Genomic DNA, 16,872 nt, shown 5'->3' on the forward strand with positions numbered 1-16,872 from the left:
TTGGAACATTACAACCAATTTTGGTTACCATAGTACAAAAAAGATGTTTAGACTTTGGAAAAAGTTCATAAAAATTCAGAGAAGAGCAACTAAGATAAAGGCCTGGAGACTAAAACATATGAAAACCAACTGCAAGATTTGAGTTTGCCTAGTCTAAAGAAAAGAAAAATTAGAGGTGACTTGATAAGAGTATTCCAGTATTTGAGGGACTGCCACAAAGAAGAAAAGGTCAAATTATTCTCCAAAACAATGTTGGAAAGTAATCAAAGAGAGAATTAACCTGGAATTAAGGAGAAACTTCCTAACAGTGAGGACAATTAACCAGTGGAACAGCTTCCCTTCAGAAATCGTGGGCACTTCATCACTGGAGATTTTTAAGAGACTAGACAGTCACATCTGAAACAGTATAGGTCTGTGATGGCGAATTTATGGTACATGTGCCAGTAGCGGCATGTATGCCCTCACCTCAGGTCAGATCTCCGTGGCGTTTCTTTCATGAGCTTCTGTTACCCTACAAAAGACAAAACAGAAGCTCACCAAAGAAAAAGATCTTACCTCTTACCATGATTTCAGAGTTAGGATGCCCCACCAGCCAGCGGGTCTTCAGGTTTCTGCTATGCATGCGCGCACTCATGTCCGTTCACGGTAATGTGCATGTCCATGCATGTGCATGTCAGAACGTGCACATGTTTGCATACATGCACCTTGGGCATGCAAATGTGCAGTTTGGCCACTCCCTGTCCAAAAGGTTCGCCATCACTAGTATAGGTTCTCCTGGGAGCTGAACTAGAAGACCTCCAAGGTCCCTTCCAGCTACGTTATGCTACTCTATTCTACTGTACTCAACTCACAAGAGAAGAAAACCTATGGTTTCAGACGTACTTTAAAATACCAAACAACTCCATTAGTCTTTTTCAAACCTGCTAATATAAATTCTTCATCCAAAGTTTTACATTTCAAATAATCTACATCTATTTTTTTTCTTATATGGTTTCTTGCAAACATTGTGCTCCTCAGACCTACAAAATTGTGATCTTTCCATAGCCATAGTTAATAGCACACTGTAATGTCCAGAATATGAAATTATTCTGTTAACTGTTAATTGCAGTTAAGAGCCTCACTGGAAATAGAATAAAGGGGGGAGGGAGGTTTCCAAGGAAACTTCTCCCATTGCTTTTATTTGTAAATCCACATTAGTCAGCACAGGGGTCAATAGAAAAAATACAACATTCCTCCAAAAATTTAAACTCAAAAATTCCAAGATCTGGTACCATAAACACAGATTCACCAAAAAATAAACTTTAATCATCCATATTTTTTTCTTTAGAAAACAGTTGATAATACAAATCTTCACCTTTTTGCTAGACAAACAACTCATAATATTCATATCAGCTTTTTTATAATACTGAAAATAATACTAAATTATAATACTGAAAATACTGAAAATCTCCAAAAGGACATCTGGAGTAAGCCTCTCAAGCTGAAAGAATAAATTATAATTAAGTGATTTAGAAATGGGGTGTCAGTTATAGTGTCCATTTTTCTTCTGCTGTGCTACAGCTTTGAAGTTGCTGTAAGACCCTGCCTCCAAGCCATTTGACTCACCGATTGTGGAAACCTTCCTTTCACAATCTTGTTTCAAGAAACCGTTGTCTGTGGGACAAATACATCAATTTTTGGGAATCCTTTTGATTCTGGAGAATTCTTCAACTTACATGTATCCTGTCTGAGCCCCAATTCAATTGTTGCTTCATCTCCAGTTCTGAAGGAATTGCACAAGCCACCTTCCCCACTAGAAAGGAAAAATCCCTTATCAAAATGGTACACATTAGTAATTTGCAGCAATCTCTCTTTTAATCCTGTTGAACAGATTTATATATTCCTCCTCATATGACTTTCATGAATTTCCATTTTATTGTTAAATGGACTTGTGTTATGTATATTGAAAAAAAAATCCTATTTAAATTATTTGTTCTGTTGCTGATACATTACAAAGCAGTGTAGGATTAAAATGCCAACTACATGGGTTTTTCATTTATTTTAAAAGCAAAGATCATTAAAGTGCTGTAATTCTCTAAATAAAAGTTTAATAAAATAACAAAATTATTTTGTAACAATTTATACTTCTTGAAATGCCAATTCAATGAAAATTCAATGAAAAATAATAGAGTTGTTTGGGAAAAAAGGAGGATCGCAGAATGTTTACATTAATTGAGCAATATTGTTCTTTCTTAGGGGTCCATTCAGTGTTGTGCGGCGATGTATCAACAGAGAAACTGGGCAACAGTTTGCTGTCAAGATTGTCGATGTAGCAAAATTCACTTCAAGTCCAGGCTTAAGTACTGAAGGTAAAAATCAATTGTTATCAAACAGTGTTTTATTCTCTTTTACTTTGTAACAATTACTGTATTTTTGGAGTATAAGATGCACCTTTTTCCCTCAAAAAAGAAGCTGAAAATCTGGGTGCATCTTATACACTGAATGCAGCATTTTTGCCTCAAAAAACCCTGCCCCCTTCACCAACATGGCCGTGCAAAGCCTTTAGGAGCCTTGCACAGTGCTCCTGGGGGCTGGGGAGAGCAGAAATGAGTGAAAAATGAGCCATTTTTATCTCAATTTCGCCCCCCCCCCAGCCCCAAGGAGCATTCTACAAGCCTCCTAAAGGCTGTGCATTCCCTTTTTTTGACAAAAAATGGACCAGTTTTTGCAAAAATCGGACCGTTTTTTGCCTGTTTTTGGTCCCACCCCACCCCCCAGGAGCATTCTACAAGCCTCCTAAAGGCTATTCACGCTCTTTAAAAAGGGGGGGGGCAGTTTTCATGAAAATCAGGCTGTTTTTTGCTCGTTCGAGGAGCAGTAGGCTGAGTGACACGCCAGTGGTGTAGCCATGAGGCAGTTGTCTGGGCATGGATGGTCTGGCTGTGGGGGCCATGAGGTAAGCCGGTAAGGGGCGCGTGGGGCACCTCCACCCCCCCTCACCTCACCTCATGTTGGTGGCACCAGAAGCAACCAGATGAAATGGGCAGGTGGGTGGCTGTGCAAGCACTTAAGTAGGGCTTAGTTTGCAGTAGGGATTATATTAGGCACATAAAAATATGTTAGGGCCAATTAAATTGTAGATAATTATAAATGATTATTGGAACAATTAAGACTAAGAGTATCTGCTACTATTGCTAACTACTGTATATGAAATCTTTAAACACAGAGAGAGTATGCTATTGAATGATATTTGTTGAGGATGAACAAAGGAATACCACTATCATACCCTTCTGGTTGAGAGCTTCCTCTCACTGGGTTAGATCTTTGGGAGGGCTCTATCCTTGGGTAGTCTTTCTATCTTGGTTATCTCTGCAAAAATACAACACAGAAACAGACATAGAGTGTTTTCATTTTCATGCCTCTTTGCTTTTTTGTAAATTATATATATATATATATGTGTGTGTGTGTGTGTGTGTGTGTGTGTATATATATATATATATATATATATATATATATATATATATATATATATATATATATATATATATATATATATATATATATATATATATATATATATATATATATATATGGGTGGGTGTGTGTGTGGGTGTGTCTGGGTAACAGTTTTTTTTCCCTGTAAGTATTCCTGTAAAGTCATTCAGCATCAGCAGAGTACAAGACTCAGTTAAAGTCCAATGCTTCTATGATGTATTTAATGAAAACCCCTCTGGGAAATTAGCAGCTGTAGGAAACTGTTCTGAAAAGTGGATGCAGTTTAAAGATGTCATCATAAGACTGCAACAACTGCACTTGAACTCAGAACCCAGATGTATCAAGACTGATGAAAACCATGAGATCATTTCAGCAACCCTTCAGGCCAAGAACAAATCTATGCCAAATGGCAGAATGGCCCATATCTGTTTCAAAAACAGACAAGTTTAAGAACATGCTGTCCAAAGAACAGATTGAACTGTGAAAAATGCAGTATAAGTGATGGCAGAGGAAGACAGAGTAGGCAGAATGCTATGCAGACATGCATATCACCAGAGCAGTGTTCTTCAATCGAGGCAACATTCCCCAGCCAGCCAAGAGTTCTTTAGCCCATAAAGTCAGTTTATGGTTCTTCTAAATCAGGATGCTCCCTATTGCTGTAATCTAATGGGCCAAATTTGTTGAAAGACTAGGAAGGACTAACAAACTGGTTTTCGGCCAGGAAGGAGAGCAGACAGGACATTTGTCATGAGGCAAGTCCAGAAGTACATCAAACAAACAAGCTTCTTATTCTGTCTTCACTGAGCTGACAAAGGCATTTGACACTGTAAATAAGGAAGCTCTCCAAATCATCCTGAGACATGGATGCCTAAGGAGACTTGTGAAGTTGATTCTACTACTCTACAATGGAATGATATGACAGATTCTTCACAATGGTGATATATCAGTTGCATTTGCTATTTTTAATGGAGTAAAACAGATTGTGTGCTGGCTACACTCCAATCTTGTTCTAGTCCTATTCAGTCATTCTTCAGTTGCATATTATTATGTGGTGTCTAGGATCTGAAGGCATATATCAGATAGCATATATCAGATACTGACTGGATAGCTGTCTCTTTGACCTTTGGTGCTTGAACTCCCAGATGAAGTGCTCCATACAGTCATTCAAGAAACCCTCTTTGCTGGATGGGAGGAGCTGAAGTCGTGACAACACGATGTGCAATCTCAATGCTCTGAGATCACAGTCAACACTTTTGTCTCTGGGTGGTCCAAACGGACCTAAACCGTCCCGTAGAGATGATGAATAGGAACTTACTGATCACAGGGACATCGCAAAGTCTCTGATTGATCCAAGAGAAACTCTTCAAGCTGGTGACAAAAAATCCAGCCAAATGGTTGATTAGGTTGAGGCAGCTCCAAAACAGAAGGATATGGAAAGAGAAAGTGTTTTCAGCTGGTGAGGAATTTTTACTATTTTAAAAGTCTATAAAAAACCTTAAAATTAATTTAAACTGGAGAACAGAAGAAATAAGCAGTGGAATTAAATTTGGACTGGTTTTGAACAGTGGTTTATCTCACTTTTTAAATGCTATTTTTACAGATGGAATTTATGCAAGCCTTTTAAAATGAAAGGATTAAGTTTCCTTCTATTTTTTTTTCTTTGACTACTTTCCGTAATCTATGGACTAAAACTCTCCTCTTTCATTAATGTGGGTGTTTTTCTAACTCATTTAAAAATCGGACCTTTTTTTTAACTTGAAATACAAAAAGATTACAAAAAGAAAAAAAAGAAATGGTAACATTCTAACTTTGTAATGCTGCTACTCGGAAGCTAGATATTTGTGTATTGGAAACGAAATACTTTTTTCACTGATTATCCTTGCTTGGCATTTCAAGGACTCACAGCTTGTTTAGACAGAAGAAAAACACAGATATGTCCCTTTGAAGTAGATTCTTAACCAGAGAAAGGTGAAATGTTATTGTGATGCTTAATTCTGCTAAAACCTTCTAAGCTAGAGTAGCAGTGTTTGTCAGCCGGAAATCATGGCGCAATTTCAACACCAGAAAGAGGTTTTAAATCTGCAAAAGATATACTCAGAAATACAGAAATTATCAAGGACAAATGAGAGGATAGAGAAGAAGTTGGATTACTTAGTGCATCTAACAGTAAAATATGACGAAGAAGTTGAAGATGTTCATCAAATGGAAAAAGTGGCAGTTAAAATCCAAAAAACTGAAGAGGAAAATGAATATAAAGAAATTAAAATTGCTGAGACTTATGGTGATTGGTTTGTTTCTGAAAATGGAAAGAGTGGAATACTGAAAGAGAAATTAAATGGAGGGGAAACCTACCCTAGATGGGAAGATGCAGAAGAGGAAAAAATAAAAGAATTTATGGTCTTAAAGAGAGAAATCTTATTAGCAATAGTTTTGATAACATCACTGACAATCAAAGATAAGCAGATTAAGGAAACAGAAGAAAGGCATCGAAATTACATGAGAGATCTTATAAGCAAAGAGTTGCTAAGAGGAGTCCATACAAAGTTGATTAAGGAGATGATTAGAGGATTGATGCCACAAATGGCAGAAAATATGACACTGTTTTATTACTGGAAAGATACAGGTTGATAGATGGAAATTAATTTAATTAATTTAAAACTAGCTAAACTTAGCGAGATTTAGTGATAGTAAATATAGTTAAATAAATAATTGATAATGATAATGTATACAATGTGTAGTGTTATGATGAGTGATAACTGGATATGAGTATTGAATGGCACCCATGAAAGGAAGATTAGAAATCCTTTTGGATTGAATATAAAGGATGATGATGATGATGATGATGATGATGATGATGATGATGATGATGATGATAATCATAATACCGTTGCCAGTCCCAAGCCCGGATGAGAAAGGAGGAGGGTTGGGGTCAGGTTGGCAACCTGGCCCCATAAAAAAAACCCGCCAACCCATACAATATGGTGAAAGAAACGAATAAAAATTCTATACTGCATCGGTCATCGCGCAGGTTAACAAGGGCCGCAGTGGATGTTGGGGTGCCTGGACATCCGTCGACAAGTGGGCTACAAGTGGACCAGCCAACAAAACAATAAAAATATAGTGCAGATGAAAACCGTGCCATAATAGCCTGTTACTACAACTCAGAGCCAGAAAAAAGAGGTTATTCTCCATAGTGAGGGGGGAGGAGTATCCAGAATGTGTTGACCTTGTCCTCTCATGATTGGATGAGTCAGATAAGCTCTTTGGGCAACGCCCCCTGGCCAGCAGGACTTCCCATATATGACTCATCCCACTCAATGGAAAGGATGCACCACTCTGGACCTCCAGTAATTTACAAAGGATTAAGGAAAATAAACTTGGACCCGGCGAATCCTGCCTCCCTACATTGCACACAGCCTCCTCCTGCAAAGACTAGACTGCCACAAGCCCCCTGGGGCAGCACGCTGCCCTGGCCACTGAGTGAGACGGAGTCACTCAGGGAGGACCCTTGCCGGGCAGGCAGAAGGAGAGGGCATATGCTTCCTAGAGGCAGCCCTTGACGCAGAGGCTTCTCAGGAGCAGAAGCGCTCCTCTGCTCCCCTCATGGGTTGAGCCACGAGGGTTGTTAAAACGCCCTGGAAAGCCTGCGCTGGCAGCTATCACCAGTGGACAAGGTGAGCGCCGGAAAGGCTCAGAAAGAGCTGCGGGAGGCAGAGGGAGGCGAGAGCGGCAGCCGCATGACAAGCCTGCAAAGGCAAAAGCCATTTCCATGTGCTCCAGCAAAGAGGAGCCTTTTGAATTTGGAGCCGGGGGCCATCTTGAAACCACGTGGTCCAAGATGGCGGCCCCCAGCAGCTCAGGAGGCCGGCAGGAGCCCAGCTCTCAGCCCTCCAGCAACACCACCACCGGAGGCTCTGAGGAGCCCTTAAAAAGGTGAGAAACCATCGCAGAGGCATTAGCCAAGGGCAGGGGAGGCAGCAAAGGGCCAAAAGGAGGCTTATCTAGGAGGTTAAAGAGGCAGGCGGTGGATCAATCCCCCCCCCTCCAAGCCTACCTCCTTGATGAATCACAGAGGCAGCTGCCACAAGGCTTGCAGGAAGAACCCCCCCCCCAACCTGAGAACTCCTCCCCCCCAAGGGAGGCTTGTCCTCCGGTGTTTCAGCATCTTGCCTAACGATGTATGCAAGCCTGTCTCTGTCCCTTTTCTGACTGCCAAGTAACAGGAGAAGGCTTCCCCCTTAAGGACACTCTCCTTTAAGTAGGAGAAAGAGAGGGGGGTGAGAAGGTCCTCAGAAGGAGACACAGTTAATGGCCAGCAGCTCTCAGTAGCAAAGCTGTGTTTTTTGGTGGCTAATTCTTGCTTCCCCCTTAAGAACATTCTCCTTTGAGTAGGAGAAAGAGGGAGGGGCGAGAAGGCCCTGAGAAGGAGGCTGATGGCCTCTTAGCAAAAGCTGTGTTTTTTGTGGCTAATTCTTGAGGGCGGGGCTATGGTATTTGCCCCGCATAGCCATTTGGGAAGAAAGGGGAGGAGAGGCCCCATGTGGCCCAAGCCGGCCGCCCCCTGCAGCCTGGGAAAAAAACAAGCAGAGGGGGGAGGAGTAATCAGCCCTGCTGCTAATGGCTGCAGCTCTCAATGGAGGGAGCCTCCAATCAGATTAGAGATTACCCCTGAAGGCCTTCCAAGGGTGGGGATGACTAGGCAAAGAGCAAATGCAATGCAATACAATACTATGCAATACAATAGCAGAGTGGGAAGGGACCTTGCAGGTCTTCTAGCCCAACCCCCTGCCTAGGCAGGAAATCCTATACCATTTCAGACAAATGGCTATCAAACAGCTTCTTAAAAACTTCCACTGTTGGGGCATTCACAACGTCTGGAGACAGGTTGTTCCACTGATTAATTGTTCTAACTGTCAGGAAATTTCTCCTCAGTGCTAAGTTGCTTCTCTCCTTGATTAGTTTCCACCCATTGCTTCTTGCTCTGCACTCAAGTGCCTTGGAGGATAGTTGGGCTGCCTCTTCTCTGTGGCAACCCCAGAGATATTGGAACACTGCTATCACGTCTCCCCTAGTCCTTCCTTTCAGTAAACTAGACCTACCCAGTTCCTGCAACCGTTCTTCATAGGCTTTAGCCTCCAGTCCCCTGATCCCCTCTGTTGCTTTTCTCTGCACTCTCCCTAGGGTCTCCACATCCTTTCTACATCATGGTGACCAAACTGAATGCAGAATTCCAAGTGTGGCCTTCCCAAGGCCTTATAAAGTGGGATTAACACTTCATGGGAGCTTGATTCTATTCCTCTGTTTATGCAGCCAAAAACTGTGTTGGTCTTTCTGGCAGCTGTTGCACACTGCCAGCTCATGTTAAAGGGTTGTCCACTAGGACTCCAAGATCCCCTTCACAGTCACTACTGTGGAGCAAGGTATTCTGTACCTGTGCACTTCATTTTCGTTGCCTAAAGGTAGAACCTTACTTCATTGAATCTCGTTTTCCTAGGCAGTGCCCAATGTTCAAGTGTATCAAGATCCTTCTGTATCTTTAGCCTGTATTCTGGAGTGTTGGCTATTCCTGCCATCTTGGGGTCATCTGCAAATCTGATGAGTCCCTCCACCTATCAGCATTTAACAAACAGAGAGCTAACAGTCATTCTGGCTCCTTCTTATGACCGCTTTAGATAACAGCAGTTCTTAAAGAAACAGTACTACTATCATGGCATGCTAACCCAACTGTTAGCTTACACACCTAACACCCTCATTCAAAACACTGATGAAGATGTTGAAGAGTACTGGGCCCAACACAGAGCCTTGGGGTACTCACTGCATTCTTCCCTCCATGAAGAGGCAGTTCCATTGAGGAGTACAGGTGTGTGCGGTTGGTCAACCAGTTACAAAGCCATCTGGTGCCACTATGTCTAACCCATGTTCTTCTACTTTATCTAGTAGTAGGTTATGGTCTACCTTATCAGGACTTGCTGAAGTGCAACTTAACTATATCGATGGCATTCCTATGGTCCACTAGTGTTATCACCGTATCTAAGAAAGCAATATGGCTAGTCTGGCATGATCTGTTTTTGACAAACCCATGTTGGCTTTGGGCTCTTTATCTGTTTTTCTCCCTTTCTGAAGAGGGGAATCACATCAGCAATCCTATAGTGGTTCTCCGGTACTCCAGGATCTCTGATAGATATAGTTTCAGTTGTTTGGAGATCTCGTCTGCCAGTTCCTTCAGATCCCTGGGGTGTAACCCATCCGGTCCTAGGAATTGGACTTTGGCTAAGGTAGACAGGTGCTCATTTACCATTTCTTCCTATCTCATCTTGGGTTCCTAATCTGATTTTTGGGGTGCTGTTCTTGATAGGTTGGACTGTTTATCCCTTCGGGTAAAGACAGATGCCAAGCACAAGTTAAATAGTTCTGCTTTACCCCTGCTGCTTGTCACCTTTGGGCCACTTTCTCCCAGCAAGGGACCAATCGTTTCCTTAATCTTTCTTGGTTTTAACAGGCGGGAAGATGTTTTTTGTATTTTATTTTATTTTATTATTATTATTATTGTTGTGGTTGTTGTTGTTATTATTATTTTACCTTTGTGGCAGGCCTTTCTTTATTGTAAGCCTTAGCTTCCCTCACTTCATCTTTACACGCACTCTAGTGGCTGCCCATTAAACTCCATCTGTGTTTACATTCAGAATATCTCTGTGCTAATCCTAGCCATAGAATCATAGCACCCTTATGGCCGGGAGGAAAAGGGTCAGACAGGCCGGTCCCCATGCCAGAACCCACCACAAACTCAGAATGGGATGTCCGACTATGAGAGATCGCAGAAGCACCTCAGATAGCCTATGAATTTAGACAACATTCGCTGAGGGCAGAACATATAGTAGGGGTGGGGAGCATCAGAACCGACTGGCTCAGCCGGACCGAGGTGGACAATTTGGAGTGGAAGCTGCAGCCAGCAATCTTCAAGGAGCTGGCGGAGTGCTTCAGATGCCCGGAGGTCAACTTATTCGCCACGCCCCTCAACACTAAGCTCCCGAGATTCTTCTCCAGGTACCAGACATGGGGGGCAGAAGGGGTGGACACTCTGCGAAGCCCCTGGCCCAGGGGTCATCGGTATGCTTTTCCGCCCTTACCCCTGATCCCCAGGGTCATATGGGAAATCCTTTGGGAGGGGGCGGAAGGGGTTTTGTTGGCACCTCACTGGCCCCGGAGGCCATGGTTTGCAGATCTCCAGTCTCTTTCAGCGGAGAGGCCCTGGAGAATCCCTCAGGAGGGGATATCCCTTAACCAGGGGTCGCTGGAGCACCCAGACCTTCAATGGCTCCAGCTGATCACTTAGCTCTTGAGCGGAGCATCCTGGAGAAAGACCTCTTCCCCCCAGGGTGATGCAGACTATACAGATTGCCCGCACACCCTCCACAGAGCGTATCTATGGCTCCATTGCCTCATGGTGTAATTCCCTGGGGTACAATCCTATCCAGGCCTCAGTGCCTCAGATTCTGGACCTCCTCCCGGCAGGCCGGGACAGAGGGTTAGCTTCTAACACGATTAGGAGACAGGTTTCAGCCATCTCGCCAGTTCTCCTGCGTGGCAGGATCCAGAGCTTGACTCACCATCCTATGGTCAGGCAATTCCTCAAGGGGGCTTCCAACCCCAAACCGCACACGGTGTTCAGGTACCCTTCCTAGGACTTACACAGGGTACTGAACGCTCCAATAGGCACTCCACTTGAGCCTTTACGAACAGTTTCCCTTAAGTTCCTGATTCTTACGGTGGCCTTTCTGGTGGCCATCATCTCCGCCAGGCAGATATGCGAACTGCAAGCTCTACCCACCAGGGAGGATCTCTGCATCTTCCACCAAGACAGGGTGGGGTTATGTCCTTCATCCCCAGGGTGGGCCCCTGCTTCCATCGAGCCCAGGAACTGATTTGCCCAACTTCTGTCCAGACCCTTCCCACCCGTTGGAAAAGAAGTGGCACATTCTGGGCGGAAGGAGAGCTCTGAGGATTTACCTCAGGAGAACCAGACGAAACAGGAAATCCGAAGCTCTGTTTGTCTCCTTCCAACCAGGGTCCTGGGTAACAGGTTGAATTCCACCACAATAGGCAGGTGGTTGCGAACCTGCGTTGCGACTGCATACCAATCACAGGGCTTACAGACACCAATCATATCACAGCTCACTCCAAGCGGAGCGCAGCCACGTCCAGGGCCTGGGCCACACAGACAGCCCTGGCCGAAATCCACAGGGCAGCCACGTGGGCTTTCCCCTCTCCCTTTGCTAGGAACTATAAACGGGACTCCTTTGCCTCAGCAGAAGCATCTTTGGCCGCAGGGTGATGTAGGCGGTTCACAGGGCGGTGCCCACGCCTCAACTGGCAGGAGTGGGGAACATGGGGCCTCAGGGGTCTCCCTCCCTAGGGACGTGCAGGCTTTGGTATGTCCCATTCTGGATACTCCTCCTCCCTCACTATGGAGAAAGGGTGTTGGTACTTAACCTGATATGCCTCTTCTCATAGTGGGGGGAGGAGTATCCAGTCCCTCCCTGACTATGTTTGTACGACTAAGTGTTATGTTCATTGTTTTATGAAGTTATATAAATATTGATGTTGAAGACGATAAAAGCTAAGAACTGAATTAAGAGTCTGGAGTGAATGGTGCAAGGAGTTGGATGGAGCTCTTCGTCAAATATGGGAAGTCCTGCTGGCCAGGGGGCATTGCCCAAAGAGCTTCTCTGACTCATCCAATCATGAGAGGACAAGGTCAACCCATTCTGGATACTCCTCCCCCCACTATGAGAAGAGGCGTATCAGGTAAGTACCAACGCCCTTTTAAAGCGAATGTATGAATTATGGAAACAATATCCAGATTCAAATGTTAGTGAACAACGACTAGCAGATCAAAGGCGATTTGTTATACGGAATAAAGTGTTTAGTAAAGTTGAACTTGAGGAAATTCAGGCAAATTGCAAAACCCAAAAAATAATATCACAAGCGGAAATAACTTCTATTCAAGACACAACTAAAGACATTGTGGTAGAACTCCCAGAAGAAGCTGTTGGGGAGGAAATAACAACACTACCACTAGAACCAGTTTTCACTGAACCAACTGATGAACTAACTCAAAAACAAAAAGAATTGAAGGATAAGATCATGGAGCATTTTCTGCTTAATGAGGAAAGGCAACGTTTACCATCACAAAAACTGTGCCTAAGAAAATTTTGCCCCCTATCATTAAAATGGTTAATGCAGTGTTTTCAACAATTGAATCAGGATCCATCTTGCAAATGAACCAATTAATGTACAGTGCAGCTATAATAGTCACTAATGAATTAGGCATTAAAATCAAAGTACCTAGTCACACAGATGCTAGTAACTTAAAGAACATGCATGAGCAACGGCTTAAAAACAGCAAAATCATAGATCAGCTAATCAGAAGATATAGATTGGATACAAGAAACATCAATGAAGCTGTAGAGATTGTAAAACAGCAGATAACAGCAACAGCTAGAAAAATTGAAAGATATGAGGCACGAATCATCCAATATAAACAAAATCAGCAATTTTGATCAGACCAAAGGTGTTTTTACCAAAGTCTTAATGTGAATGATGACACCAAAAGTGAAAAACCAGAAAAGCAAGCCACAGTTGAATTCTGGAAAGAATTGTGGGAAAATGCAAAGGACCACAATAAGGAAGCAAAGTGGATACATGACTTTGAGAAAAGCATTGGCAACAAACAAATGCAAGTATTAGAAATAACAACTGAGATGGTCAAAAATTGAGTAAAAAAAGTAAAGAATTGGACATCACCTGGAAAGGACCAATTACATGGTTTCTGGCTCCAATATCTGACCAGTTTATATGCAATATTGGCCAGGCAACTGAATGAAATTTTACAAACGGGCCAAATTGATGAATGGTTGCCAACTGGAAAAACATACTTGATTCAGAAAGATGCAACTAAAGGAACAACACCTGAAAACTACAGACCAATAACATGCTTGCCAACAACCTTCAAATTACTCACAGGCATTATTGCAGATAACATGATGGATTATTTGGAAACAAACAACATCTTGGCAGTAGAGCAAAAAGGCAACAAAAGAAGGAGCAGGAGCACAAAAGATCAACTCCTAATTGATAAAATGATATTAGAAAATTGTAAGAACAGAAAAACGAACTTGAATATGGGCTGGATTGATTACAAAAAGGCATTTGACTCATTACCACATAGTTGGGTCATAAAATGCTTAGAAACAACTGGCATTAGCAAAAATATTACATCCTTTACTGAAAAGGCGATGAAACAATGGAGAACTGAGTTGGCAGTAGGGAATGAGAACTACGGAATGGTTAATATCAAGTGAGGAATTTTCCAGGGTGATTCACTTTCACCTCTTCTCTTCATCATCGCGATGATCCCACTATCAGTAATCTTTAAAAAAATGAAATCAGGCTACCAAACAGCCAAAGAAGCTGAAAAAAATTCTCATTTATTAAGTATGGATGATTTGAAACTCTATGGAAAGTCAGAAATAGAAATCCAATCACTGACAAACACAGTCCGAGTATTTAGCACCGATATTTCAATGCAGTTTGGCATGGAAAAATGTGCCACTGTATCCATAAAAAGGGGCAAAATCACTACACGTGAGGGAATTGAAATGCCCAATGGCCAATTAATTAAATGCACCGAGAATGAAGCCTATAAATACTTAGGCATTCTGCAGTTTGATAACTTCAAGCATGGAGAAGTAAAAACTATTGTCAGCGGAGAGTACACCAACAGAGTTAGGAAAATTTTGAAATCTAAATTGAATGGTGGAAATTCAATCAAGGCCATAAATACCTGGGCAATACCAGTTATAAGATACACAGCTGATATAGTTAACTGGACACAAGCTGATTTGGACATTTTGGACCGAAAAACCAGGAAACTAATGACAGTGCACTACAGTTTACATCCACGTGGTGATACTGATAGACTACACCTTCCCTGAAAATCAGGTGGCAGAGGATTATTACAAGTGAAGCAAATAGTTATAGAGGAAAAACAGGCACTGGCTGATTATTTAAAAGAAAGTCAAGAACATCTATTAATTGAAGTAAAGAACAAAAATCTATTGAAGGTCCAACAGACGAAACAAGAATACAGAAAAGATGTGATAAAATCAAGAATGGAGAGTTGGCAGAACAAAGCATTGCATGGCAAATTTCTGGAAAAAATAAAAGATAAAGTGGACAGTGAAAAAACTTGGTTATGGTTAACAGCAGGTACATTAAAGAAAGAAACAGAGTCACTAATCCTGGCTGCGCAAGAACAAGCTATCCGCACAAATGCCATTAAGGCCAAAATCGAAAAATCCTCTGATGATGCCAAATGCAGACTTTGCAAAGAAGCTGATGAAACTGTTGATCACATACTCAGCTGCTGTAAAAAAATCACGCAGACTGATTATAAATTGCGGCACAATTCAGTAGCACAAATGATCCATTGCAATTTGTGCAAAAATTATAAAATTAAAACAGCCACAAACTGGTGGGAACATAAGCCTGAAAAAGTCACCGAAAATCAGATGGTCAAGATCTTGTGGAATTTTCACATACAAACAGACAAAATACTGGCGCATAATGCACCAGACATCACACTGGTTGAGAAAAATAAGGTTACAATCATAGACATCGCAATACCAGGTGATAGCAGGGTCGACGAGAAGTAATATGAAAATATCACGAAATACCAGGACTTAAAAATCGGAATTCAATGATTATGGCACAAACCAGCAGTGGTCATTCCAGTGGTAACTGGCACACTGGGTGCTATTCCAAAAGCACTGGAATTACATTTAAAACAGTTAAAAATTGACAAAATCACCATCAGTCAAATGTAAAAAGCCGCACTGCTTGGATCCTCACGCATATTATGAAAATACATTATGACGTCTTAGGCCCCTGGGTGGGGCCCGACTAGTAATCAATGCCAAATCCGTTGAAACAACTGGCCGCTGTGATACAATTCTGTTGTTGCGATGATAATAATAGAATCGTTAGATTCAGTTAGGGGGGAAAATAATATGATGCAGGATGTGGTCAAATGAAGGAGAGATAATGGTAATAACGCATATATATATATATTTATATGTATTGATACAATATAAGGAAATGAGATGTAAATTGTAAACAGTAATTTGGAAAGGAGGATAGAAAACCTTGTTGTTAAATATTATGGATGTTTAGCTAGAATAGGATGTAAGGATTTAGTGTCATTGGAGGATTTTAGAAATAGTAAATATATTGCCAGTATGTGGTTATGTATTAAACCTTAGTATATTTTATGATGAAGGACATTTAAACAACTATAGTCAAATGAAAATGAGGTATGATGATGGTAATATGTATAAATTTCTGAGTTAAAATACTTGAGTTAATGCAAATTATGCTTGATGACTGTGGAAGAGATGCACAAAAGTTTTTTGTAACCAACTGATACACTTTCTACAGTATGTAAAAATAGAAGATTTTATGTGTTGTGTTTGTTTTGAAAATTAAAAATAAAAAAAACTTTTTTTTTAAAAAAAAAGAAACCCTCTTTGCTGAAGACTGTGTACTCCTGGTGTACAAAGACAGTGATCTACAGTTGATGCTAAACAAATTTTCAAGACACTGCTATTTTCCAGTGGACTCGAGGGAGGGACGACTCGTGGGATATTCTCACAGCCTGATTGATCCAGAAGACTATGGGAAATCTCTTTTAACCTCCTTCTTTCCCTTTGGTCCCCAGTTTCTCTCAGTCTTTGGTCCAAGCACTCTATGAGTTCCCAGAGTGAGTAAAATTTATATTAATTAGAGATATATATTGGCTATTCTAAATTCCAAATTGCCTGAGCTGCCACTTGCAGAGACAGGGTCCTCCGTCTCGCAGCAAGCCGGGGGAGAGCAAATTTTCTCCGCTCTCCTTCTGTGGTTTTTCGGGAGCCCTGACCGATCCCTGGAACGCGGGGGTGTCAGGCTCTCCTTTCGCAGCTCCGTGGGTGTGGCTGGTAACCAGAGGCTACGATCAGGTGGGGGGTATTAATTTCAGCTTTGCAAGCCACGCCTGATTGCAACGAGCCGCGGCGAGCCTTTCATGCCGCAGCTGAAGGAAAAAAAGCCGTTTACAGCATATGGAGACTTCCGGCAACTATTTTGGCTGCGCGCATGTGGGTGTGGCCATTTTGGAGACACGCATATGGAGGAGGCCATTTGTAAGTCCCGAGAATTACCAATTTGCATCGCACCCAGTATTGGGCCAGCAAATTTAGCCTCAGCAGCCCAATTTCCTTCCCGCAAGGCCCTTGCACCGGCTGGTGATTTGGGGGCAGCAGCACCCTTTGGACACGTGAGTGGCTCCAATGGTGGAGAGCA

The 16,872-nt window shown here is 42.2% G+C and overlaps 1 protein-coding gene across 21 annotated transcripts in view; it reads left to right on the top strand.

Annotated features, from left to right (window-relative positions):
- Positions 1-16,872, top strand: part of CASK (calcium/calmodulin dependent serine protein kinase) — a 333,687-nt gene that overhangs the window by 94,715 nt on the left and 222,100 nt on the right. For all 21 annotated transcript variants that reach the window (XM_087721747.1, XM_087721750.1, XM_087721748.1 and 18 more), the window contains exon 2: positions 2,236-2,348. In XM_087721747.1, coding sequence (XP_087577873.1) covers positions 2,236-2,348 — 113 coding nt within the window. The remainder of the gene's footprint in view (positions 1-2,235; positions 2,349-16,872) is intronic.

Source organism: Thamnophis sirtalis, unplaced genomic scaffold (genome assembly GCF_051295495.1).
Source record: "Thamnophis sirtalis isolate CommonGarterSnake01/CBP01778 unplaced genomic scaffold, rThaSir2_p1.2 scaffold_8, whole genome shotgun sequence".
Classification (NCBI taxonomy): domain Eukaryota; kingdom Metazoa; phylum Chordata; class Lepidosauria; order Squamata; family Natricidae; genus Thamnophis; species Thamnophis sirtalis.